Source organism: Leucoraja erinacea, chromosome 21, assembly GCF_028641065.1.
Source record: "Leucoraja erinacea ecotype New England chromosome 21, Leri_hhj_1, whole genome shotgun sequence".
NCBI classification, from domain to species: Eukaryota; Metazoa; Chordata; class Chondrichthyes; order Rajiformes; family Rajidae; genus Leucoraja; species Leucoraja erinaceus.
The window spans coordinates 18602845-18630308 of NC_073397.1; the positions used below are offsets into that span (position 1 = coordinate 18602845).

General features: G+C 41.4%; 1 protein-coding gene across 2 annotated transcripts in view; it reads left to right on the forward strand.

Moving 5' to 3' along the window:
- The window catches only part of unm_sa1614 (un-named sa1614), an 89689-nt gene that overhangs the window by 56749 nt on the left and 5476 nt on the right, over positions 1-27464 (forward strand). For both annotated transcript variants that reach the window (XM_055652284.1, XM_055652283.1), the window contains exons 12-26: positions 1447-1534; positions 2552-2600; positions 5203-5366; positions 9230-9363; positions 11379-11470; positions 13062-13248; positions 13657-13742; positions 14836-14951; positions 16564-16631; positions 17686-17793; positions 18890-19127; positions 21633-21833; positions 22940-23000; positions 23310-23368; positions 25876-26057. In XM_055652284.1, the coding sequence (XP_055508259.1) occupies positions 1447-1534; positions 2552-2600; positions 5203-5366; positions 9230-9363; positions 11379-11470; positions 13062-13248; positions 13657-13742; positions 14836-14951; positions 16564-16631; positions 17686-17793; positions 18890-19127; positions 21633-21833; positions 22940-23000; positions 23310-23368; positions 25876-26057 (1833 nt within the window). The remainder of the gene's footprint in view (positions 1-1446; positions 1535-2551; positions 2601-5202; positions 5367-9229; positions 9364-11378; positions 11471-13061; positions 13249-13656; positions 13743-14835; positions 14952-16563; positions 16632-17685; positions 17794-18889; positions 19128-21632; positions 21834-22939; positions 23001-23309; positions 23369-25875; positions 26058-27464) is intronic.

Here is a 27464-nt window from a genome sequence, read left to right on the forward strand (position 1 = left end):
GCCACCAAATGCCCCTCAGTTTACAATCGCCTGGTGACTGAATAAATTCAAATTTCTTCACACAACTTTGTCTTTCACACTGACTAGTGCTAATTTCCCCAGAGCATAAAAACACATAACTAGGAGCATTCATGGAAATCAGATGGAATTTAAAACGGAATCACCATCATGATGAAGTGTACAGCAAGTCCAGGAACATTGGTACACATTTAATTTGGAAAGGATTTTTTTTTTCCTCTCATGGCGGATCCACACATGGCCACTGTAATTGTAACAATGGTCAATTGAAATACTCTTGCAACAAAAATGAGAAGTGCACAGATTAGCAGTGAAAAGCCAAGCCACCCTCAGCCATGCATGAGCTTCAGGCTATGTGGCCGGGATAGGATATAGAAGTAAGAGTGGGAGTTGAAGGCTGAGAGGCTTGTAAGTTAGTTTTGTGACTCAATAAAGTGTCAGCTCTTCCTGTTCCTGTGTGATGAAGTTGTGTACTGATTTGAATAATACTTTCCATGTTTCCATACAACTGCTCTACTGTAGAAACAAGAAACTTCAGGTGCTGGTTTACAAAAGAAGACATAAAGTGCTGCAGTAACTCAGTGGGTCAGGCAGCATCTCTGGAGAACATGGATAAGTAACGTTTCAGGTCTACAGGAAGGGTCCTGACACGAAACATCACCGAACCAGCACCTCCGGAGATGCTGCCTGACTCACTGAGTTACCCCGGCACTGCTATATTGTATTTGCCAAATAGAAAAGCTGAGGTGACTAGAGGTGGATAGAGCCAATGAGCAAAAGAGGATCTTAATTTGCACCAATGCTTGAGACTGCTGCTACTACAGGAAAATGTTTTGTTACCTACAAAATTCTGCCACTTATTATTGAAAACGGTCAGGAATTGAGTGGATAGTAAAATGCCTTTTACATTGTTATTTACCTTCCCAATTTCCAATGCACAAACAAAGCAAACTATCCCTACAATGTATTCCATGCGATTGTGAATATTTATTTCCTCCATGAACATAAACAGCTTGGATCATGACATTTGGTTTGGGGCAGAATCACACTAAGTACGAACCATTAGAGACTGAAACGTTTTGTTTTAGAACATAAAGACTGGCATTGTTCAGTAAGTACATCATCGGTACCTTTTTTCTTTAACCTCACGTCTCTATTTTATAGACTTCCCCAAACTAATGTGAGAATACCTTATACTGCCCCAAATATAATTCTTAATCTTACAACTGCAACAGAGCTACATCCTATATTACTATGCAGTCATGATTTATTTTTGAACTAGCATGATATATTTTCATGCAATTGCAGGAACCACATTGTGTTCAGCAGTGAGCAAATGTTCTTTTTTCCCCTGTGCTTTTATAACGTGGAATGGAATAGTAGGATACATTATCTTAATGTCCTTTTATTCATTTCTATTTTTTCCAGCCAAACCGACAGCCAGCAAAGCTCAACCTCCTCACCTGTCAAGTGAAGCCTAGTTTGGAAGATAAAAAATGCTTTGACCTAATTTCACGTATGGACAATCATTTTGCTTTTTTTCCACTATTGAATATGTGCTTATTCCCTAATATGTGCTTATTCCATCACTCTATGAATCATGCTGCTTAATAAAACTTACTTATGATTAGCAGTTGGCATATCATTTGTCAGTACTCAGAGGTTTTTACATATTGAAATATGATACTCCTACACACCATTATGAGCAGCATTATTTGTTGCCCAGCATGTCAGTGCTGACCAGCAAGTATCTATCTTTGCTAATCCAATTCACCAGCACTTGGTCCACAGCCTGCGTGCATTGTGTGAGTATCTGCATCCGATGCTTACTCAGGCACTGTTTTCCAGATTCCAATCACACTCTCGGTGAAAATTGTCTTCATCAGATCATTTCTAAACCTCTCAAATATTGCCATATATTATCTCCTCTTGTTTTGGTTACTTTTGCAGTGGAATGTTCTGTGCCATGTACCCTATTGTGGCCCTTTATAAATGTGTACATTACTTTTGGGTCATCTGAGCCTCCCCCATTGAAAAAAAGAAAGCCCAGCCTACCCTTAAGTGAATGTACTCAGTCCCAGGCTACATCCTGGTAAATGTCTATAAATCCTCTCCATTGCAATCCTACCTACAGAGTGGTGAACTAAACTATAGACAGTAGTCCAGATGTGGCTTTGCCAGTGTTTTATAAATTTGCATCATCACCTCCCCGCTCATATGTGCACACATGTACATTGTCTTTCTCTAAGATAAAATTGTACTTTATTCTAAGTACAAATGCAAGCTATGAAAGAAGCAGTTGCATTGCAGAGAGTTCCAACCCCATTTTCTCACTTGTGTCCCTTCACTTGGTATGTGGTGAATAATTATAATTCTAGATCAAATTATATGATCTTTATTTTCATTTGCTTTGAGATCCAAATATAACTAGATTTAAAGAGGAATTAATTTCATATCATAGAGGTAGGTCTACAATGTAGTTGTTTTATCTCATTCAGTTATTCTAATGTAATATAATTTGTTTTGCTTTTAGATAACCGCACCTATCATTTCCTGGCAGATGATGAGCTGGACTGTATGGCGTAAGTAGACAGCTGACCAGTTGTGGGTTCGCACATGTAGATAATAGATTGCTGAGCATTTTAGAAAGCTCTCAGTCTATGGGCTCAAATAATTTGAGACTTTTCCTTTGAAAGCTAGCCAAAACCAACTATGTATTTTGATGTTAATAAATCTATAGTTTCTTATCATTTAACACGTGGGTGAATTTTTTATCTGCAGGACAAATTTTCTGAATATTTTACTTGGTTGTATTTTTTTTATGTGCTATTGCTGTCACTTTTGAAATCTCTTCAATTTTCTCGTTTATTTGATTACAGCAATTTGTTAATTTTCAAACCGAGTGTAGAAAGGATTGCTTATGTTAAAATTGAGCGTGGATTTTATTGCAATGCTTTGATTAACTGGAACGGTGTAGATGTATTTGCACACAAATAGACCTAAAATCAGCAATGGTTTTGTCCAGATATATTTTTCTCATATTTTCTTTATGGTTATACATAGAACAGTACAGCATAAGAAGCAGCCCTTCGGCCCACAATGTCTCTGCCGAACATGATGGCGAGACCAGCTCCTATCTGCCCGCATGTAATCCATATCCCACCATTCCCTGCATATCCATGAGCCTATCCAAAAGTCACTTAAATGCCAGTAGGTGGCACCCTTTTTCAGACCCTAAAGTCGCCAATCTATGTTCTTCAGGGTTGCTGCCTGACTGCTGAGTTACTCCAGCATTTTGTGAATTACTTTGGTAAACCAGGATCTACAGTTCCTTGTTTCTGCACAACCATGTTTGATGTTAGATATGCATCCAGTGGATGGTTTTCCATTGCCATACGACTAGTTTTAGATGCCTTAAATCAATCAATACTACCTTCATATTTAGCTACTCTCTCCATCCTGATACTCTGTTCTTGTATCTATCTGGATCAAGGCTGAAATATTTTGATCAAATGTTTTTGGCAAAAAGAGCATTGGAGAGAGAGTTATTGGTGAGTGTCAGCAACACATGTACTTCCTGTGTCTCTTCTCTGTTCTTGGCTTTCACACTTGAACTTAACTCCATATAGAAGTGAGCATCACTTTCAATTTGAGTGCAGCTAGAAAGCTGCTGCTTGCAATTTAGTCCCTTTTTATGTACTGATAGGTGCTGATTACAGTCAATTAACAGGAAAGTAATTCAGAATTATGATGGTTACCACTGGCATCTGAATTGACTCTCATACTTTGAGTTCTGCGTTTGTGGTTAGACTATTTTAGGCTGTTGCTTCACAGTGCCATCTGCACATATCTGATTGAAACTTGCCTCTCATTTTATATTGCATTGCCACTTCCATGTTCCATTCGTGCTATTGAGGGAGTGCAGCATTGGTTCACCAGGTTAATTCACAGGATGGCGGGACTGTCATATGTTGATAGAATGGAGCCGCTGGGCTTGTATACTCTGGAATTTAGAAGGTTGAGGGGAGATCTTTTTGAAACATATAAGATTATTAAGGTTTTGGACACGCTAGAGGCGGGAACCATGTTACCGATGTTGGGGTAGTCCAGAACCAGGGGTCACAGTTTAAGAATAAAGGGTAAGCCATTTAGAACGGAGATGAGGATAAACTCTTTCACACAGAGAGTTGTGAGTCTGTGGAATTCTCTGCCTCAGAGGGCAATGGAGGCTGGTTTTCTGGATGCTTTCAAGAGAGAGCTAGACAGAGCTCTTAAAGATAGCAGAGTCAAGATGGGGAGAAGGCAGGAACGGGGTACTGATTGTGGATGATCAGCCATGATCACATTGAATGGCGGTGTTGGCTCGAAGGGACAAATGGCCTACTCCTGCACCTATTGTCTATTGTCCATTGGGTGTCCCTTTTTTTTTTTTTAAGTTGATATTTTTTATATGTAATTATTTTTCTGTCACCTTTCAGGATTAAATTCCATGTGTCATTGCCCTGCCCATCTTTGAACTGATAAATTGGGAAGGGCTATGGCAGATGGAAATTAATAGGCAATCCTACCAGGAAGGCTAATAATATGTTCCTTGAATGATTGTGCCCTAGGGAACATTGAGGAATTAAGGGACCTTGCTCTACAGATATCCCTGAAGCTGAGGGCATAGGTAAATAGGGTAGTCCAGAAGCCATAGGGAATGCTGGCCTTCATTAGCTGGGACACTATATATAACAGCAGGGAGGTCTTGACAAAATATTATAAAAATATTGCTTACTCCACAGCTGGAATATTGTGTGGAGTTCTGGTCACTGCACCATAGGAAGTATGTGCTTGCACTGGAGAAGGTGTAAAGGAGATTGACTAGGGCATTAGGTATACAAAATTGCTGGAGAAACTCAGCGGGTGCAGCAGCATCTATGGAGCGAAGGGAATAGGCGACGTTTTGGGCCGAAACCCTTCTTCAGACCCTTGACTAGGGCATTGACTGGGATGGAATGTTTCGGTTATGAGGAGAAACTGGATAAGCAGTATTACAGCTTTAATGTCTTATCGTTATCTTTGCATCATAGTTGTAACAATAGATATTTGTACATTTACGTTTCAATAAATGTCTCGGGCTAACTAGATATTGTGAATGACCAGAGATTAACTTAATGAATGCTCCTCTCCATTTTTGTCAAGGTGGATTTCTGTTTTAACTAACTGCAAGCAAGAGGCTCTAAATATGGCTTTCCATGAAGAGCACAGTAGTGCAGAGAGTAGTATTGAAGACCTAACCAAAGCCATCATTGAAGATATCCAACAAATGTCGGGGAATAGCGAGTGTTGTGATTGTGGAGCAGAAGGTGAGACGATGGTGTTAAGAAAGTGAGATGAAATGTCTTTGTTCTTATCCAAAATAAAAACAGAAAATTCTGGATATATTCAGCGCATCAGACTTTTGTAGAGAGGTTGATGAACTTTCATCAGTACCCACAAACTCTGCTTAAGAAATAAGAGCAGGAATGGACCATGTTTCCGGGAAGTCCAAGGTTAATGGGCGTTTCCTAACCTCTCTATCTCACCTTCCTCTCTTTCAAAATCGTGTAATTTCTACCTATAGGTTTATTATATAGACTGCAGTATTTCAGTCGGGGTGGCTCACTGCACCTATTTCAGAGATGAACCATAAAGCCGTGAGCTTGCCAGTGATACACAATCTTGCGTATTAAAAGAAGAAAAGTTGCTTAATTCAGGCCTGTGTTTTATAGCAAAGGCTAATATTTAAAGAATAAGTATATTTACAAGAAATACATATCCCTTTAAGTCCCAAAATCCAACCTGAGGAGTAATCTAGCCATAGATAACAAGAAAAATTAAACAAGAAGCGCAGATCCAAAAGAAAAGAACAAATTGAGACATTAACATTATAAAGGGTACCGAGAGGGTAGACAGTGACAAGTGTCATCACCACTTTATTAACCTGCGATGCCACTTTCAGGGAACTATTTACTTGCACTCCTGGAACCCTCTGTTCTGCAAAGGACCCAGGGCCCTACCATTGATTGACTTCCCAAATGTAACACCTCACACTTACCTGAATTAACCTCAATTTGCCATTCCTTGGCCCGTTTGCTCAACTGATCAAGATCCCACTGTAATTCTTGATAGCCATCATCACTGTCTACGATACCACCAATTTTTGTGTCATCTGAAGACGTACTAATCATAAGGTACAAGAGAACTTTATTTATCCCAGGAGGGAAATCGGTCTGCCAAGAGTCATAAAAGTGAAACATGAAATTAAAGTGGCGAGTGGAAAGTCCAGGATTGGGGATGTGCAAAGATTGTGGGGGGGGGGGTTACTCAGTCAACCCCACGACAAAAGGGGAGGGGTTGTACAGTTTGATAGCCACAGAGAGAAAGGATCTCCAATGGCATTCTGTGATGCATCTTGGTGGAACCAATCTGTTACTGAAGATGCTCCTCAGGTTGACCAGTGTGTCATGGAGGAGGTGAGCTGCATTGTCGAAGATGCTCCGCACTTTGAGGAGGATCCACCCCTCCAAGATCACCTCCAATGTATCCAACTCCACTCTCAGGACAGCCAGCCTTCCTGATGAGCTTATTGAATATGCCTTCTATATCCACATTCTAATCATTGACATACAGTGCCCTCCATAATGTTTAGGACAAAGACCCATCATTTATTATTTGCCTCTGTACTCCACAATTTGAGATTTGTAATAGAAAAAAATCACATGTGGTTAAAGTGCACATTGTCAGATTTTATTAAAGGGTATTTTTATACATTTTGGATTCACCATGTAGAAATTACAGAAATGTTTATACATAGTCCTCCCATTTCAAGGCACCATAATGTTTGGGACACATGGCTTCACAGGCGTTTGTAATTGCTCAGGCGTGTTTAATTGCCTCCTTCATGCAGGTATAAGAGAGCTCTCAGCACCTAGTCTTTCCTCCAGTCTTTCCATTACCATTGGAAACTTTTATTGCCATTTATCAACATGAAGACCAAAGTTGTGCCAATGAAAGTCAAAGAAGCCATTATGAGACTGAGAAACAAAAATAAAACAGAAATATCAGCCAAACCTTAGGCTTACCAAAATCAACTGTTTGGAACATCATTAATAAGAAAGAGAGTACTGGTGAACTTACTAATCGCAAAGGGACTGGCAGGCCAAGGAAGACCTCCACAGCTGATGACAGAAGAATTATCTCTATAATGCAGAAAAAAACCCCAACACCTGTCTGACAGATCAGAAACTCTTCAGGAGTCAGGTGTGGATTTGTCAATGACCACTGTCCAAAGAAGACTTCATGAACAGAAATACAGAGGCTACACTGCAAGATGCAAACCACTGGTTAGCTGCAAAAACAGGATGGCCAGGTTACAGTTTGCCAAGAAGTACTTAAAGAGCAACCACTGTTCTGGAAAAAGGTCTTGTGGACAGATGAGACGAAGATTAACTAATATCAGAGTGATGGCAAGAGAAAAGTATGGAGGAGAGAAGGAACTGCCCAAGATTCAAAGCATACCACCTCATCTGTGAAACACGGTAGAGGGGGTGTTATGGCCTGGGCATGTATGGCTGCTGAAGGTACTGGCTCACTTATCTTCATTGATGATACAACTGCTGATGGTAGCAGCATAATGAATTCTGAAGTGTATAGACGCATCCTATTTGCTCAAGTTCAAACAAATGCCTCAAAACTCATTGGCCGGCAGTTCATTCTACAGCAAGACAATGATCCCAAACATACTGCTAAAGTAACAAAGGAATTTCTCAAAGCTAAAAATGGTCAATTCTTGAGTGGCCGTAAATCACCCGATCTGAACCCAATTAAACATGCCTTTTATATGCTGAAGAAAAAAATGGACTATCCCCCAAAACAAGCATACGGTAAAGATGGCTGCATTACAGGCCTGGCAGTAACTGGTGATGTCCATGAATCGCAGACTTCAAGCGGTCATTGCATGCAAAGGATATGCAACAAAATACTAAACGTGACTACTTTCATTTACATGACATTGCTGTGTCCCAAACATTATGGTACCCTGAAATGGGGGGACTATGTATAAACACTGTTGTAATTTCTACATGGTGAAACCAAAATGTATAGAAATGGCCTTTATCAAAATCTGACAATGTGCACTTTAACCACGTGATTTTTTTTCTATTACAAATCTCAAATTGTCGGATGCAGAGGCAAATAAATAAATGATGGGTTTTTGTCCCAAACATGGAGGGCACTGTAGATGGCAAACTGCAACTTGGGCTGTGCATCGATCCATGGGGCAGACCACTAGCCACAAGGTTCCAGACCGATAAACAACCTTCCACTGTCACCCTCTATTTCCTACATTAAGCCAATTCTTATGCAATTAGACACAAAGTGCTGGAGTAATTCAGAGGATCAGGCAACATCTCTGGAGAAAAGGAAAAAGTGACGTTTTGGGAAGGGTCGCGACCTGGATAGTCACCTATAATTTTTCTCCAGAGATGCTGCCTGACCCACTGTGTCACTCCAGTACTTTGTGCCTATCTGGTATAAACCATCATCTGCAGTTCTTTGTTTCTGTATGCAGTTAGCTAGCTCTCTCTGATTAAATTTGATCTAATCTTGCAAGATCCCACTTAATTAAAAGCAATATTAACATTAATAATGAGCATTATGTTGGGAGACTATTCCTAGTATTTCTCCAGTAGTAATCCTGCTCAGAATGAGAGGCACCTCTAGGTCAAATATTCAGTATATGTGCTTGGCTGAGCTAATAGTGCAAAGCTGCCATCCATGGGATTATAACTGGACACTTGCAAAACCATTTACCATTGAGAAATACAAAGTCTGAAATGATCTTCAGAATGCTTAGAAGAAAACAAAATAATTTATTCCAATCCTTTTCAAGAATTGGCACCAGGCTGCACAATTGGTTGGGCAATTGGAATTTACAAATGGCTAAACTGATGTAATTAATTACGAGGAAGCACAGTACTTGGAAATAAAAACAGAATATGATTTTCTTTGTCCTCTTTCTGGCTAACTATTTGACGATATTATTTTTAGAAATGTTTACTATTTCCCAACCGCGCCAGCTACCACTTGCACAGCACATCTGTATTTATTTTTTGTCATTTTTAATTATATTGTGTATTAGTGAGTATTTGCAATAATTACATGTAGTTATTTTCGATTTTCCCCGCAGGTCCAACCTGGCTTTCTACCAATCTTGGAATCCTGATTTGTATAGAATGTTCTGGAATTCATCGGGAGATGGGTGTACATTACTCTCGTATACAATCTCTCTCTTTGGATAAACTTGGCACCTCTGAACTTTTGGTGAGATTCTGTTTTATTGTTCTATTTTAATAGCCTATTTTAGAATTGTTTTGCTGTAAAGAAAAATACATTCTGTTGGACAACCATCATGTCCCTGATATTTATAGGAAGGAACATAGTAACATGGAGATAGGTTGGAGACACAAGGAACTGCAGGTGCTAGAATCTTAAACAAAGCACAAAGTGTTGGAGTAACTCAGGAGGTCAGGTAACATCTGTGGAGGGAACGGATCAGTGGCATTTCAGGTCGAGGCTCTTTTTCAGATTGAAGACGGGTCCTGACTTGAAATGTGCTTGTCCATTCCCTCCACAGATGCTGCTTGACCAGCTGAGTTCCTCCAACATGGTTGTTTAGCTTCTTAAGCATGTTCAGCTATTCAGTGAGGTAATATCTGAACCGGGCCCCTAATCTGTGCATGATTTGTCTCTTTCTGGAACTTAAGTGCATAATTTAGTACTTTTTAAAGGAAGTTTTGTCTTCACTCAGTGTGAATTCTATATGCAATGGAGAACTGAGTGCTGAGAGTGAAGAGGATGCGTATAATTTGGTACCCGGACGTGGCGCCGACAGACAAGAAGCCGAAGCAAAGAAGTCGAAGCCAAAGAACGGAATGGAAACGAGGCCGAAACGACAATAAACCGAAAGAGTCCGAAGACAAAACGCCTGCTAACCGAAAGGATGGGACGCCTAAATGCAAACTAAAGGAAAGGGCGGGACGCCTAAATCCCAAGGAACCGAAAAGAGAGATGGGAGAGAGAGAAGGGAGGGAGAGAGAGAGGGGGAGAGAGAAGAGGGGAGACGGGAGCGTGGGGTTCATTTTCCCACACAAGCCATAGGTGACTGGGCAATCTGAACCCAAGCACCAAGTTGATAGCGGCCGAAGGTGTGCATCGCACGGGACAGCCCCCACTCTCCCACGACCACCCTCCGCGGGCTGCTGGTCGGGTGGAGCAGAGGTTTGGGACAATGTTCATCCCTTCACAGTGATGTGATGGACGCGGGGGTCTGGACCAATCGCTGAAAAGTTCCACCCCCCCCCCCCCCCCCCCCGGCAACGTCAAGCCCGTTATTGGACTTTTCTGTTGAGCGGCAGTCGGTCTTTTGGCCTGTAGGTGACGCCGCCTTTCGGGTAGGTGGCGTTTCGACAGAGCGGCCATTCGGTAAGTTTGCTTTTAGGCGATGCAGCTTTTCGGTTCCTTGGGTTTTAGGCGTCCCGCCCTTTTGGTTAGTTTGCATTTAGGCGTCCCATCCTTTCGGTTAGTGGCGTTTCGTCTTCGGACTCTTTCGGTTTATTGTCGTTTCGGCCTCGTTTCCATTCTGTTCTTTGGCTTCGACTTCTTTGCTTTGGCCTCTCATCTGTCGGCGCCACATCCGCACAGGGTATAATTTATGGTCATTAGTGAAGTCACACGTCAATTTAGAGAGCTCCATAATACATATAGAAAACTTAATGAACACATAATGTAAATCATTTGGGCTTTACTAAAATACTCACAAAATGCTGGAATAACTAGGTGAGTCAGGCAGCATCTCTGGAGAAAAGGAGCAGGTGACATCTTGGGTCAGATCTCTGAGTTGAAGAAGACCCAAAACGTCACCTATTCCTTTTCTCCTGAGATGCTACCTGATCTGCTGTTACTCCAGCATTTTGTGTCTGTCTTTGGTGTAAACCAGCATCTGCCGTTCCAGCCACACATAGGATTTACCAAATTAGAAACAAAGATAGTAATTTTGAATAGCAAATAGAGGATTATTTCTGTAGGTACAAGGAACTGCAGATGCTGGTTTAAAAAAAGACACAAAGTGCTGGAGTAACTCAGCGGGTCAGGCCGCATCCCAGGACAACATGGACAAGTGCCGTTTCGAGTCGGGAGCCTTGTTCAGACTGACCAGCTTAGTACTCCAATATGTAGAGATTGTTTAGCTATTCGGTGAGGATTACTTCTGATGTTTTGATAGGTTGTGTTTGTTCAAGAATTTGTGAAAATTAATTTGTGATGTGCTTATTTTACAGTTGGCAAAGAATGTTGGGAATTCAAAGTTCAATGAACTTTTGGAGGCTAATCTTCCAAGTTTACCAGTAAAACCAAGTACAGACAGTCCCATGTGAGTAAAAATCAAAAGGAAATACTAAACATTAAAAAAGCTGTTGATGCTAACTGAACAAGACCATAACTTTTCATTATTTCTGCTATCAATTATTTTATTCTTGTTTTTTGATTTAAATAACAATAAAAAACATTTGTACATATACATCTATATATATTTTTAAAATGTTCCTGAAACCAACTGCTTATATACTTACACTCAGGACCAAGAAGAAATCTTTAGTTACAAGGATATGTAACAATTAGCTAAACAATTAGCTTCAAACATTTTCCCAGTACCTGTCACATACTCCGCTTGCTGGGGAGCTTTGGAAACTCAATTGGAAAGGCATTCCTTTCTGCCCTGCCATGCTTAACAAACTTCCTTTGTCTTTTTAGAAACCAGGAACTGTAGATGCCTATTTGCAAAATAAAGTGCTGGAGTATCTTAGCAAGCCTTGCAGCATCTCTGGAGAACATGGATAGGTGATGTTTTGGGTCGGGTCTGAAGAAGGGGACTCGATCGGAAATGTCACCTATCCATGTTCTCTAGAGTTGCTGTCTGACCCTCTGAGTTACTCCAGCACTTGTGTTTTCTATTCCTTTGTCTTCTTTTCAGTTTTGACGAAGGATTGTCAACCCAAAATGTTGACTCTGTTTTTCTTCTCACAAATGTAACCTGATTTGCTCAGTATTTCCAGCATTTTTTATTTTGGATTTCAAGTGCCTGGAGTTTTTGGATCTCCACTCGTGCCTACCCATTCAATCCCCATGAACTCTGGAACAATCCCTCTTTCCCGACATCCCCATCTTCCATTTTGGCTAGTTCTGATCCTCATCCCAACCTCATAATCAACTTGTGTAGGAAGAAACTGCAGATGCTGCTTTACACTGAAGATAGACGCAAAATACCGGAGTAACTCAGCGGGTCTGGCAACATCTCTGGAGAAAAGAAATAGGTGATATTTTGGGTCAAGACCCTTCTTCAGACTGATTGTAAAAGAAAGCTGGAAAAGGGGAGGGGCAGGACAAAGCGTGGCAGGTATAAGTCAAAACGTGAGGGGGGTTTAACATGCAGATGATTGCAACAAAGATTCAGTAGGTGAGAGACAGGTTTGATGATTTGCTGATTGTGCAGCCAAGGGGAGAAAAGTAACATGTGAGTTACTGGCGTGGAGCAGCGATATAGGTGGGAGTCTGAAGAAGGGTTTCGACTCGAAACTTCACCCATTCCTTCTCTCCAGACATGCTGCCTGTCCCGCTGAGTTACTCCAGCATTTTGTGTCTACCTTTGATTTAAAACAGCATCTGCAGTTCTTTCCCACACAATATAGGTGGGAGTCCAGGGCCTGACTTTGTCCCAGTTCTGACTGCATGGGGACTGCAAGTGATAGAATAATGTTTATAGTTTTAATAGATTTCAAGATTTCAAGGGTTTGACCCCCTTCTAGTGTTTGCTTTAAGGTGCCTTTTCAAGCATGATACACTTTCTAGTTGTCTACATTATGTTTGGTTGTTTTACCAACATCTAAACTGATTGAGATGTTCTGATATTTAAAATAGACCCTCAGCGAAAGTTAATCTAATCAAAATGTTCTGTTGTTTTAAAGGGCAACACGAAAAGATTACATCGTTTCCAAGTATATAGCTCATCAATATGTAAAAGAGACCAATGGTACTCCTGTGACAAAGCTGAATAATTTGTACATTTCCGTGAAAGGCAAGGATATATTTGCATTGTTACAGGCCTATGCAGAAAAAGTTGACCTCAGCGAATCACTGACGTTATTTGATCAGGTAAGAGAGGCACTGCACAGGAGTTATTGACAGAATAAATCACTGAACGAAAATTAAAACCCAGTTATATCATTCCTTGTTACGTTTTGGAGGCGCTTCCGAAACCCCCTCAAGCATGATTACTTTTATAGAGTAAGTGTTGCAGTAAAGATTAATACAGCAGTATTTCTTCACGCAAATAGTTAATTCAGTTGTTTCTCTTTGATGTTAGCAAGAATACATAAGAAATAGGGTGAGAGGTAATCGCACAAGACTTTGAGCCTGCATTATTATTTAACAAAGTTATGGTTGACCTTCTGGGATGTTAAAAAATAAAATAATGAAATAAATAAATAAATAAATAATATGGTGATGTAGGCCGCAGCCTCCAGATTAAATATGCATCCTGTGTGTACGTTTAATTTGCAGGAACCTGGAGAAACCGCTCTGCATCTTGCCATACAGCATGCAGACCGCACCTCATTGCACATTGTGGATTTTCTGGTTCAAAATTGGTAAGTTAGAATCTTCATACCTACCTTTCCATGACCATACAAAGTGCATTTGCTAGTTCTGTGATAGCAGATGGGTTTTGGATGGTAGTATCTTTTGCTGTGAGAATTGCTGATGTTTGATGGACTGTCCTACGTCACAACTCGGCAATTTCGTACGTTTAGAAGTTATAGGAGCAGAGGTAGGCCATTCGGCCTATCAAGTATCTCCACCATTCAATCATGACGGATCTATCTTTCCCACTCAACCCCATTCAACTGCCTTCTACCCATAACACTTGGCACCTTTACCAATCAACCATCTGTCAATCTCCATCTTAAAAATACCCTATTTCTTGCAGTCTTTGGCAGAGCAATTGCCATTTCAAGAAATAACATATTTCAGAGATGTCATTGATAAATGCTCTCCTTTTCTTCTTGTCCGTGCTCCAGTGACTGCAAGCTAATGAAAGTGATCAAGCAACCAGGACCATGGACCGCAAACCTCACCAAATACATTTTAGTGCACACCACATGGGTGTTGGGAGATTGGGAGCGTGCTGGGACCAGTGCCTGCTGCATAGCCTTTCATGCATGGTTATCATTTCCTTTGTCTAGAACATACTGGCGAACAGGAGAGCTGAGCTATTGCCTGAGGGCCTCTAGTATGAGGAGGAACACGATAGGGGATGGCAGAGGTTAAGGATCTGGAGAGACTGCAAAGGAGGAAGGTTCACATTTATGGAATCTCCCATTGCTGTATAGGTTGCACGCCTGGTTCATAAGTCTTAGGCGCAGAAGTAGACAATTCGGTCCATCGAGTCTACTCCACCATTCATTCATGGCTGATCTATCTTTCCCTCTCAACCCCATTCTCATGCCTTCTCCCCACAACATTTGGACACCCTTACCAATCAAGTATCTGTAAATCTCCTCCTTACAATATGCATAAACCTTCGCGTGGTCTTGCATCTGTGGAACATGGGAGAAATGCTTCCCCGTAACAGCAAAATGTATTATTTATTACTCATCTCACACTGTCTGGAATGTGTGTAATCCAGAGAATAGATGATCTATTCTCATTTATGAAAATAGTATAACTTTTTTTAAATCCTAGTGGGAACCTCAGCAAGCAGACAGTGAAGGGAAACACAGCCATTCATTATTCCTGTCTACTCAATAAAACAGAATGTCTCAAACTCCTTCTGAAAGCCAAGGCCAACACCAGTGTTTGTAAGTACTGCATTGTTCAACACACTGGTAATAATGCAATCATTTTTACGTCAGATATGTTACTTTTGAGATTATAATATGGTTTATATATTAATCACCTGATTAATTCACGTATCCTTACATCAATTTTAAATTATCTTTCTAAGAAAATCACATTATTATATAGAACACAGAACAGTGCATCAAAGGAACATGATGTTTATGCGAAAGATCATACCAAATTAATTTGATCCCTTCTGCCTGCACGTGATGCTTATTCCTCCATTCTCTGCATATCCATGTGCCTACCTAAAGGCCACCACTATCTACTATTGTATTTCTTCCACCACTCCCCCTGTCAGTGAGTTCCAGGCCACTGCCATACTGTGTGAAACAATGAGCCCTAAACATCCCCATTAAATTTTCCCCCTCTCGCCATCAAACTATGCCCTATATTATTTGACATTTCCACCCTGGGGGAAAAAAGACCACCTATCTTATCTATACCTCAGATAATTGTTAACTTATAAGAAGTCATCCCTCAGCTTCTCCAGAAGCTCCAGAGAAAACAATCCAAGTTTGTCCAACCACCCCTTATAGCTGATACCTTCTGATCTAGGCAGCATTCTGGTAAACCTCTTCAAAACCCTCTCCAAAGTCTCCACATCCTTCTTGTAATAGGGTGACTAGAACTGCACACAAAACTCCAAATGCTGCCTCGCCAAAGCTTCATAAAGCTGCAGCATGACTTCCTGACTCTTAAATGGTCTGACCAATGAAGGCAAGCATACCATATGCCTTCTTTACCACTCTATGTACTGTGTTTCCCAGTAAACACCGGGAGAAATATACTTAAAATGGTGCGACAGACTACCACCACCGATTATTTCAATTTTAAAATGTTTTGCCCATTCCTGGAATTTCCATAGAGGTAATAACCATCGTTGTTATCCTTATCATAACTACAATGGAAGATCAATAAAATCCGTCAAAAGAATGACAAAAATAAACAGGAGTCATCAAGAAGCTTGTGAAAAGAGTAACCTAGGAGCCAATACAGACTTGATGGGCTAAATGGTCTGTTTTGTGGTGTTCTGTTCTCTGACTTTACTGTACCTTTGAGTTAGACAAATCCTGAAAAAAAGGAAACCATCCTTTGGTGTGCTCCTAGCTTTGTAGTGTTCAGCAGAAAACAGCTATTTTTATGTGGCAATAATGGAAAAAATCAATTCCAATACAGCATAGAAACATGCCTTTCAGTCCACCGAGTCCACAACAACCATTGAACACCTGTTCACATTAGTTTAAGGTTATCCCACTTTCTCATCCACTCCCTACACACTATAGGGGCAATTTACAGAGACCAATTAACCTACAAACCCGCTCATCTATGGGGTGTGGTGGAAAATCCTTAGCACCCAGAGTAAACACAATGGTCACAGGGAGGACGTGCAAACTCTACACAGACAAAACCTGAGGTCAAGATCAAATGGAGTTTGGAATTGGGAACACAAAAAAAGGAAAGAGCAGAGAGGAACACAGATGTCCAAAGGCTCATTCATTGATCAAGTTCACCCATGAACATTTTACTGCAAAATTAATACCTGAAGTTTTGTGTTTGATTCTTAAACAGTAAATGACGATGGAGAGACTGCGATGGATATTGCTCGAAGACTGAAGCACCAATGTTGTGAAGAGTTGGTATGAAATAGTCACGTTCATCTGCCTGTTTACAATAGCTGTATAGTAATCAATTTGCTCTTTATTAACTTATGAACCATTTTCCTTGGTTCTCTGAAGCTTCTTTTCTATTTAGATAATGATAAGGGATAGGCTAAAATATGAGCTGAAAAAAATATGGTTGACTTTAATCAATTTTGACCAACTGGGGACCGAGTTCCTCCTCTAATCAACAGATTGTGTTTATTTTAATGAATATTAATTTGATTTTCTGGCATAAAATCCACGTTGGTTTGGAACAGCCAGAGTTAATCAATCTGTCAATTAGATGATCTGATCTTTAGATCATATGTAAACAAATATAAATTCTTCTAATTGAAACCAATTGTTACGTTTGCACAAAATAAATACAAATAATATTTTTATGCAAAGCACAACATACCTTTGAAGCATCTTAACGTACTTCACACGATGAATTTATTTTTGAAGCACCAAAATTCTGGTTTTCAAGGTGATGAGGCAGATGGAAAATTCAAGAGGGAAACGGAAAGAGGGCATGAGAGGAGGAGAGGGAAAGAAGAAGAGAGAGAAAAATTCACTGCTGTCGTTCCTGAAATAAGCCAGCTAATATGTGTACTGTCAATTCCCATACTTAGTAGGAAGACATTAATCTGATAACGATTATTTGGCATTGTGATTAAAATTGGTCAGGATGCTGATAGAAATGCCCATTTTTCTTTGGTCATGCTGCAGTATCATTTATCTAAAGGACAAACTGGTTCTAGGTCCAACATCCATACAAAGACTACAACGTTGACCCTGCAGCTATTCCGGCGTATGTCACTGACCATGGCTGCTAAACATTCTGATAGAAATTACTATTCAATTGCATTTGTGAGGTAAAATAATGGGAATGTTAAACAGAAAGCTTTTGCATCATTGGAATAACACTTCAAGCTGTATCACTGCTTTCAAAGAAGAAGCTAATGAATATTTATTTTGTTTTTAAGTTAATTGTAATGTTTTAAAATTATTGATTGCTTAAATATTCTAAACTTTGTCTTTTGTTTTAAAGTTGACCCAGGCAAAATTAAACCAATTTAATCTCCACACTAATGTGGAGTATGAATGGCGACTAGGACAGGAAGATATTTATGAGAGTGACGACGATTTAGATGAGAAGGTTGGTTCTTTGATATTTTCTTTGGGGCAAAAACGGTACAATGGCACTGCAAGGCGGCACAGTCGTGCAGTGGGTTGAGCCGCTGCCGCACGGTACCAGAGACCGGGTTTGATCCTGACCTCGGGTGCTGTCTCTGTGGAGTTTGCACGTTCTCCCTGTAACCGCATGAATTCCCTCGCGGTACTCCGGTTTCCTACCACATCCCAAAGACTTGCAGGTTTGTGGTTTAATCGGTCCTCTGTAACTTGCCCCTAGTGTGCAGGGAGTGGATAAGAAAGTGGGATAACATGGAACTAGTATGAACAGATGACCGTAGACTCAGTGGGCCAAAGCGCCAGTTTCTAGGCTGTATTCTTAAAATAAGGACACATTTGGGGAACTGAATTATGGAGCTGATATACCCAAGACTTTCACTTGAGTAAATAAAAAATAGTTTTTCACATTCCGGGTCTTATCCTCTACCCACTGATCAACCATCATTGCAATACCTGAACTCTGGTACAGGGAGACTGTTTACCGCAGAGCAGCAGGTACCATTTGAATGGCAGCATCATGTTACAATGCTCTCACCATTTTAACAGTGGGACAATGTAGAACTAGTGTGAACGGGTGATTGATGGTCTGTGGGCCGAAGGGCCTGTTTCCATGCAGTACATCACTGGTACTGACCTCCACACCATCAAAAGGAATTGTAAGAGTCGTTGCCTCAAAAAGGCAGCCAGCATCATCAGATACCTATACCACCCTGGCTACACACTCATATCACTCATTTCATCTAGGAGAAGTTATAGGAGCCTGAAAACTGTAACGTCCAGGTTCAGAAACAGCTTATTCGCTACTCCCATGAGGCTATTAACCACCACTACAATCTCTGAATTACATAGACTTGGGGGCATTGGTTTTGTTTTATTTACACTGTTATTGCTTGTTTGTATATTTTATGTTTGTGTGTGCATGCGCATGAGTATGTATATATATTAAAACAATTTCCTTTATTATATTGTTTACAAAGTACTATGTTACATATTCTGCTTAATATGTAACATAGTACTTATTATTAATATATTAGATTTCTGTTCCTCGGTTCATTCAACAGGGACCTGTTAAGAAAGAGCGCTCTCGGCCCTATAGCTGCTACCAGCCTGCCAGCACTTCTTCCCGGAGCCTGGAGAAGCCTAATACAGCTGCCGTCAGCAGAGACTCCACATACCTGCCAAGAGAGCGGCGACGGGAGCTGCCTTCTGGATGGGCCAGTCAGCCGCGAAGCTTGGAATCTCAGCTTCCCTCTCCTTTATCAGAGGGGCCGCCTATTCCCCCCAGAATCCCCATCAGAGGTTTGCAATCAAGGACTAATAAGTCCATTCACTAATACATAGTGTGTTTCTACATAATTACCGTTGAAACTTAAATATGCAGAATAACTTAATTTAAAATGGGTACGAGATGGTTTTTAAATATTCATGTGAAGAGGGGAAAGATTTACCAGAAATTATCTTTAGCATTCCCGCTCCATCTTTTCTCCCTCAAGGCAGTCCTTCCTATCTGCCCAAAATGTAGTCATTCGCCTGTGTCAAATTATATTTGATAATGCTACTCTGAAACACCTTGATCTGTTAAAAATTCTACATAATTGAAAATTGTTGCTATTGTTGGTTTCCTAAAATGACTTGAAATATTTTCTAAATCATGCAAGGACTGTCATCGAGTCAAACAGCGAAGAAGCAAGTCCTTCGGTCCAACGCCCACGCCAACTAACATGCTCCTCGACACGTCACACTTGCTTAAAAAGTTGTCTCCACTCCTTCTCCCCCCTCTCCATCCCTCTTTTAAAGGACTTACTTGGTCTGAGTTTTATGTGCTTAAGCCGTCTTAATTACAGCGCTAACCTTCCTGTTCATCGCGGTGTGTGTCTGTATCACTTTGGCTTTGCAGCGTGTGGTTTTTAAGACAGCGTCCCCCCACACCCCCCCCCCCCCCCCCCCCCCCCACTCCGCTTTCTACGAGATTACCCCCTCTTTATCCTGCGCTTCAAGAAATTAAGTCCTAGCCTGCTCAACTTCTCCCTATAGCTCAGGCCATGGAGTCCTGGCAACATACTCGTAAGTCTTCTCTGCACCCTTTCCAGCTTAACAACATATTTCCTATAACAGAGTGACCAAAACTGAACACAATATTCTAAATGTGGACTCACCAATGTCTTGTACAACTGTAACATAACATCCCAACTTCTGTACTCACTACTCTGATGAAGGCCAATGTGCCGAAAGCCCGCGACCTCCCTGTCTACCTGTAACGCCACTTTCAAGGAACTATGTACCTGCACTCCTAGATCCTTCTACTCAACAACGCATCCCAGAGACTTGGCATTCGCTGTGTAGGTCCTGCTATGATTAGACTTCCCAAATTGCACTTATCTGTATTAAACTTCATCAACCATTCATCAACCCACTTGCAAAATCGATCAAGATCCTACTGCAATTTTTGACAGTCATCTTGACAATCTACAATACCACCCACTTTAGTGGTTCATTGTCCATCTTTAATTGCCCCCAAACTATGTGTTCTGGAATTACATAAAACTCAGACCAAGTAAGGGCAAATGGGGCTCACTTAGATGGGCATCTTGCTCAGCATAGACGAGTTGAGCCAAAGGGCCTGTTTCCGTGCTGTGTGACTCTGTGACTCTTATCAGTGATGGGATTTGTGTGCACTATCATTACCATTACTGATGTATCAAATAATTTCATACGATTTTTGTTTTCGGATTATTTAAATTTAAGATTAAAGATAAGACTCACCCCGAGCACTCCTCTCCCTTTGGTAAGAGGTACAGAAGTGTAAAAATGGATAACTCCAGATTCAGGGACAATTTTCTGCCAACTGAAATATCCTATCAATAACTAGAGCGTGGTCCTGAGCTAGTAGCTACCTCATTGGAAACCCTCGGATTATATTTAATATTTACCGGACTTTAAATGCTTTATTTATTGCCACATGTGACGTCACATTTAAATTCTTTGCTTGCATACCCAAGGTATGCAAAGAGTCACGCATAAAGGGGGCTTACAAAGTATCAGCGCCATGTCCCCCTTTGTTCTCCCCCCCCCCCCATCTCCTCACGCAGGTCCCCACATGCTGGGTTGTCCATTGTTCTTCCTCCTCCCTCATGGCAGTCCCCCCATGCTGGGTCCTCCATTGTCCATTGTTTTTCCCCCTCCCTCACGGTGGTTCTCCCAAGCCGGGTCCTCCTTTGTTCCTTCCCCCTGCAGCGGCTTACTCACTTCCACACGGTCCATCCTCGTCCGTCTGTCGGTGCCATCATCCGCGGCCGAACGGACCTCTCCACTATCGCTGCCAGGTCCTCTCCAGACATCTCCCTGGCGCCGACCCAGGCCCCAGCCGCAGGCTCCGCAGACCCAGGAGCCATTGACCATGGGCTTCGTCGATTCGCGAGGCTCGAGGCCTGCGAGGCTCCAGCCCGAGGGGCTCCGGCCTGCGGATTCTCAGCGGCCTTCCCGGAGGCGTCCTTTTCGTCCGACTTTATGTTGCTCTAAACATTATTCCCTTTATCATTTATCTGTACAAGCACGGCTTGATTGTAATCATATATAGTCTTTCCGCTGACTGGACAACACGCAACAAAAGCATTTGTTGTACCTCGGTACATGTGACAATAATAAACTAAACCAAGCACTGCTGTCAAAATGTTATATTCATAATCTTAAATGGATGTACAGAACGGTGATGTACTGCAAGTCATTTTTTTTTTTTAAGAATGCTCAACATATATGAAAAATATTTCTGCAAAGCTAAGTTGTGTGTACTTTGTTGATTGGTAGCTCCAAGTGTCCCACCACCTCCACCCCCACCATCTGCTGTCTCCACTCCCCCTGCTGGAACGGGAACATTTATCTCTGAAAGTCCGTCAATGAAGAAACGACCACCCCTACCTCCACTCATAACAAAACATAAACGGACACTCTCTGAACCAACGCCAGCAGTGCCTCCTTGCCCTATGAATCGCAAGCAGTCATCATTCGGTACGTTTTATAAGCAGATGTTCTCAGTTTAATTTATACTGGTAATTCAAAGAACAAATTGGGAAAGAACTTTGTTTTATGTATAGAGTTTTATGTCTGAATTTAAATATATAGCTGCAGAATAAAATTTTGTTCAAAAATTTAGAGGTGCCACATTTTTTATCTGGGCTAATGCCAAATGTATTCATGACCTTTCCCCCTTTCCTCATGGTAATCCTCTGCTTCGAAGCAATTGAGAGTGGTATTTTTGAAGTGCAATTTGTAATCATCTTTACAGAGGGACTGCATATGTCAACAATAAGAGTAGATATGAAATGCATGCTATTACATTCCACTTTAAATCAATGTTAAATGTTCTAATATGTGGAGGAATCTGGTATGTTATGCACTTTAAAATGCAATCTAATATTAAAGTGCACCAGAGGTTTTTTCATTATTCTCTGTGCTGCCAATTAGGCGTTACTTTAGACTTTAGAGATACAGAGCGGAAACAGGCCGTTCAGACCACAGAGTCTGCATCAACCAGCACTAGCACGATCCTACACACTTGGACCAATTTGCAATGTTTTACCAAAGCCAATTAACCTACAAACCTGTACATCTTTGGAAGGTGGGAGGAAACCAGAGCACCCAGAGAAAACCCACGCAGTCATGGAGGATGTACAAACTTTATACAGTCAGCACCCGTAGTCAGGATCGAACCCGGGTGTCTGGCACTGTAAAGCAGCAACTCTGCCACTGCACCACTGTGTCACCTTGATCTAAAATTTGGAGCCAAATATTAATCCACCACCTCCTTCAGTAAATTGAGCAACTTAGAATTAGATCATTTTCCAGAAGGCACCATATTCAGGTTATCTTGACAATTAGCTAAAATCATTGTCTTCAGTGAGTCCAGTTGTATCTTCAATGAGGGAAACTAAGTTGGTGTACAATTATTATTTCACTGGCCTGTATAGAAGGCAAACCTTGTTCAATTGAGCCAGGGCATTATAAATTGTAAAGTTTGTATGTGTTTGAGATTTGCAGAAAAAAATGTTTTAATTATTGGTGAATATATTATCAATGTGTTTATATATTGTTCTCTGTTATTTTTAAATGTTTAGATTCTACTCCGCCATCTAGCCCTTCTGCTACTATGATGGATAGATTTTCACCAAAATCAAGGTTAGACATTGCTTTCCCCTGCTTTACTATTTTTCTATTTTGTTACTTTATACAATATTTGCACAGTACTGGACTTCAAAATGGTTTATTTGTTTTCTTTGCAATCAGGAGAGAATAAGATTTAGCTTGAATGAGTTCTAAAGATAACATGGTCTCTCACAGTTTTCTTGCACAGACTATTTTCAAATGTGTCAATGGACATTATGGAAGTTAATTTTATTTTCTATTGAAATCTACAACAGTTGTATGAAAGAGGTAATATTTTTCTCAAGCTACATCATATTCCTTTTCATTCCAATTACATTTTAGTATTGGCTCTCCAAAAATCTCACCTGGGCTACATTCTCTCCCAGAGTTACCAGAGACAGGTAAGGACTCCACATAAATGTAAACCAGAAGCTTTGGTGCATTATCTTTGCATGTTGTACAATTTGTGAGTTACAGGTTCTGTTTCACTATTTGTTTCTGTAGACTGAAGTACTTGCTCGTCAGATGTTCTTGAAAAGAACAAAGTGTTTATAAATAGAGAATGAAAGAATGAAACTAGATATGTTTGATTTTTGATTGTTGATTTTTTTTATTCCTGCCTTGCCATTTAAAATGGTGCATAGAAGTTTTTGTCCCTTCAGGGACTAGGAAAGTATATCGAGCATGAATACAGAATGTTCTCACCTTCTCCAGGTAATGCCAATCTTCTGGTAACTCAGCTGCCTGATCTCCTTTAATATGCGAGCTTGGACAATGAGTATTGCTATGGGGTTCATAAGTAATAGGAGCAGAAGTAGGCTGTTCGGCCCATCGAGTCTACTCCGCCAGTCAATCAGGGCTGATCTATCTTTCCCTCTCAATCTCATTTTCCTGCCATCCCCATAAACCTTGACACCCTTACCAAACAAATATCTGTCAAGCTACGCCTTAAAAATACCCAATGACTTGGCCTGCACGGCTGTCTGTGGCAATAAATTCCACAGATTCACCTCCCTCTGACTAAGGAAATTCCTCCTCATCATTCTAAAGGTATGTTCTTTTATTCTGAGCCTGTGCCCTCTCGTTCTAAGCTCTCCCGCTAGTGGAAACATCCTCTCCACACCCAGTCAATCCAGGCCTTTCACTATTCAATTAGGTGTCCCCTCATTCTAAACTCCACTGAGTACAGGCCCAGTGCCGTCAAATGCTCATCCTATGTTAACCCAATTATCCCCGAGATCATTCTCGTAAATCTCCTCTTGACCCTCTCCAACGGCAGCACATCCTTCCTCAGATATGGGGCCCAGAATTGCTCACAATACTCCAAATACAGTCTGACCAGTGCTTTATAAAGCCTCAGCATTACATCCATGTTGGATGTTGCATCCTACTGCGATATTGTATTTTTCCTTATATTTATCCAGTATTCCTGTGCATGGTGAGGATGCTCTTCATTGACTATAGCTCTGCATTCAATACGGTCATCCCCACCAAGCTCACCACCAAACTCCACCAGCTAGGCCTCAGCTCGCTGATATGCGATTGGATCTTGAACTTTCTGATGGAGCGACCGCAGGCAGTGAGACTGGGCACGCACCTGTCCTCCACTATCACCCTGAGCACCGGCACACCACAGGGCTGTGTACTAAGCCTCTTGCTCTATTCCCTCTTCACTCACGACTGTGTTCCTGCATTCGACACCAACACCATCGTGAAGTTTGCAGACAACACAACAGTGATTGGGCTGATCACCAATGGTGATGAAACAAAATACAGAGCGGATGTGCAGAACCTGGCGGACAGGTGCGCACGTAACAACTTGTCACTAAACACCTCCAAGACCAAGGAGCTGATTATTGACTTCAGGAGGTCCCATAATAGAGAATACGCCCCAATCTCCATTCACGGGGAAAGTTTGGAGAGAGTGTCCAGCTTTAAGTTTCTGGGCACTCACATTTCAGAGGACCTCACATGGTCCACCAACACCGCTGCGCTGGTCAAGAAGGCACAGCAACGACTGTTCTTCCTGAGGACATTAAAAAAGACTGGTCTGCCCCAACAGCTGCTGACAACGTTCTACCGCTGCACCACAGAGAGCATATTAAAGTAATGCATCTCTGTGGTATCTCAGCTGCACAGAGGCGGAGAGGAGAGCTCTTCAGCGCGTCGTCCACAGAGCGCCAAGGATCATTGGGACACAGCTACCAGCCTTGGAGGGCATCTACCACACACGGTGCCTCAGGAAGGCCGTCAGCATCCATAAAGACTCCTCACACCCTTGTAACGGACTGTTGGAACTACTTCCCTCCGGCAGACGTTACAAGGCCTTCTACGCCTGAACCTCCAGACTCAGAAACAGCTTCCCCAGAGCTATAGCGGCTCTGAACCGGCCCTGCTGAGTGCCCCACACCCCCCCCCCCCCCTGGACTGTCTCCCTCGGATGGTCATGTCACACAGCTTATTTATTTATTTTACTTTTCTTTTACATCGGTTGGAAGCTGCATACTAAATCTCGTTGCACTGACGTGCAATGACAATAAAATATATTATTATTATTATTATTATGCTTTTTCAGCAAAGGTTTTCTAGGTAATAGCCTGCATTGTTGCTTGAACTTCACTTCTTAGTTCAGAAGTGGAGGTCAATTGAGACAACCAATTGCGCAACCCAGCACAATAAGGGACTGGGTCAAATGTGCAAGACTCAGAACCTTCATAGGTGGCACTCGCAAAACATTCACAGCCTTGAGGGGAAACCATTCATGCTGTTTTGGGAGTATGGATTAGAAAACTGTGCATTTGGTACTTTTTATTTTTCTACTTCAAGTTATTTCTATTAAAAAGTTGAAAGCATTGTGCAAGTAACTAATTCACTAAATTGTGACCTCATTAGACACATTATTTTCTAGTGGTTCAGAAGAAATCAGAACAAGTCTACTCCATACCCAAAAAATCACAAAATATTTCAGACGTCGGTCAGAGGTCACCATGGTCTACTAGTTTACCTATACAGTCTTCATTTCCTGAGCCATGCAACGATACCTATGCTGTGCCTGGAAACCCCAAACCACTTCCCCGTAAAACATACATGGTAAGAAATTAAATATATCTTTGTGCAATAGAATAAAAAGGACCTGGCTCTGTGCTGTTTCTCTATAAGTCTAAAGCTGGAATTGGGATTGCACTTCCTAACAGGGTGGTGGAGGCGGAAACACTCATGGCAATAACCAGACAGGCACTAGAGTCGCCACGGTATAGTGAGCTATGGACCACTCGTTATAAAATGGGATTTATATAGAATTCATTGCAAAAGGATTTGAGTATAGGAGCAGAGAGGTTCTAATGCAGTTGTACAGGGTCTTGGTGAGACCACATCTGGAGTATTGCGTACAGTTTTGGTCTCCAAATCTGAGGAAGGACATTATTGCCATAGAGGGAGTGCAGAGACGGTTCACCAGACTGATTCCTGGGATGTCAGGACTGTCTTATGAAGAAAGACTGGATAGACTTAGTTTATACTCTCTAGAATTTAGAAGATTGAGAGGGGATCTTATAGAAACTTACAAAATTCTTAAGGGGTTGGACAGGCTAGATGCAGGAAGATTGTTCCCGATGTTAGGGAAGTCCAGGACAAGGGGTCACAGCTTAAGGATAAAGGGGAAATCCTTTAAAACCGAGATGAGAAGAACTTTTTTCACACGCAGAGAGTGGTGAATCTCTGGAACTCTCTGCCACAGAGGGTAGTTGAGGCCAGTTCATTGGCTATATTTAAGAGGGAGTTAGATGTGGCCCTTGTGGCTAAGGGGATCAGGGGGTATGGAGAGAAGGCAGGTACGGGATACTGAGTTGGATGATCAGCCATGATCATATTGAATGGCGGTGCAGGCTCGAAGGGCCGAATGGCCTACTCCTGCACCTAATTTCTATGTTTCTATGAGTACTCAATGTTCATCATGAACAGGATGGGCTGAAGGGTCTGTTTCAGTGCTGTACAATTGTATGGCTCTATCCCAAATACATGCAACATCTTTGATTGCAAAAAATGGAGAACTGCTGGAGGAGCTCAGTGTCCAAATGAAACTCGTCTCCAAAGTCTGTACATGATCCATATCCCTCTATTCTCCGCATATCCATGTGCCTATCTGAAAGCCTCTTAAATGCTACCATTGTATCTGCAGATTAAATAAAGACAATTTAAAATAAGAATCTCTTGCAAAGGTGTGGATTAATAAAGGAAATGGACCTTGAACTTGTTAAAATAAAATCATGTTTAATTCACTCGGTTGAGCTTTTTGTTGTGAATGACAAGGGAACACAAAATGCTGGAGTAGCTCGGTGGCAGGTAGCATCTCTGGAGATCTGTGGAGCATTTCGGGAGATAGGTGGTGTTTGGGGTCAGGACCCTTCTTCAGACTGATTGTAAGGAGAGAGAAAGCTGGAAGAGAGGGGGGCTGGACAAAGCATGACAGGTAATGTGAATGAACACAGGCAAGGGGGA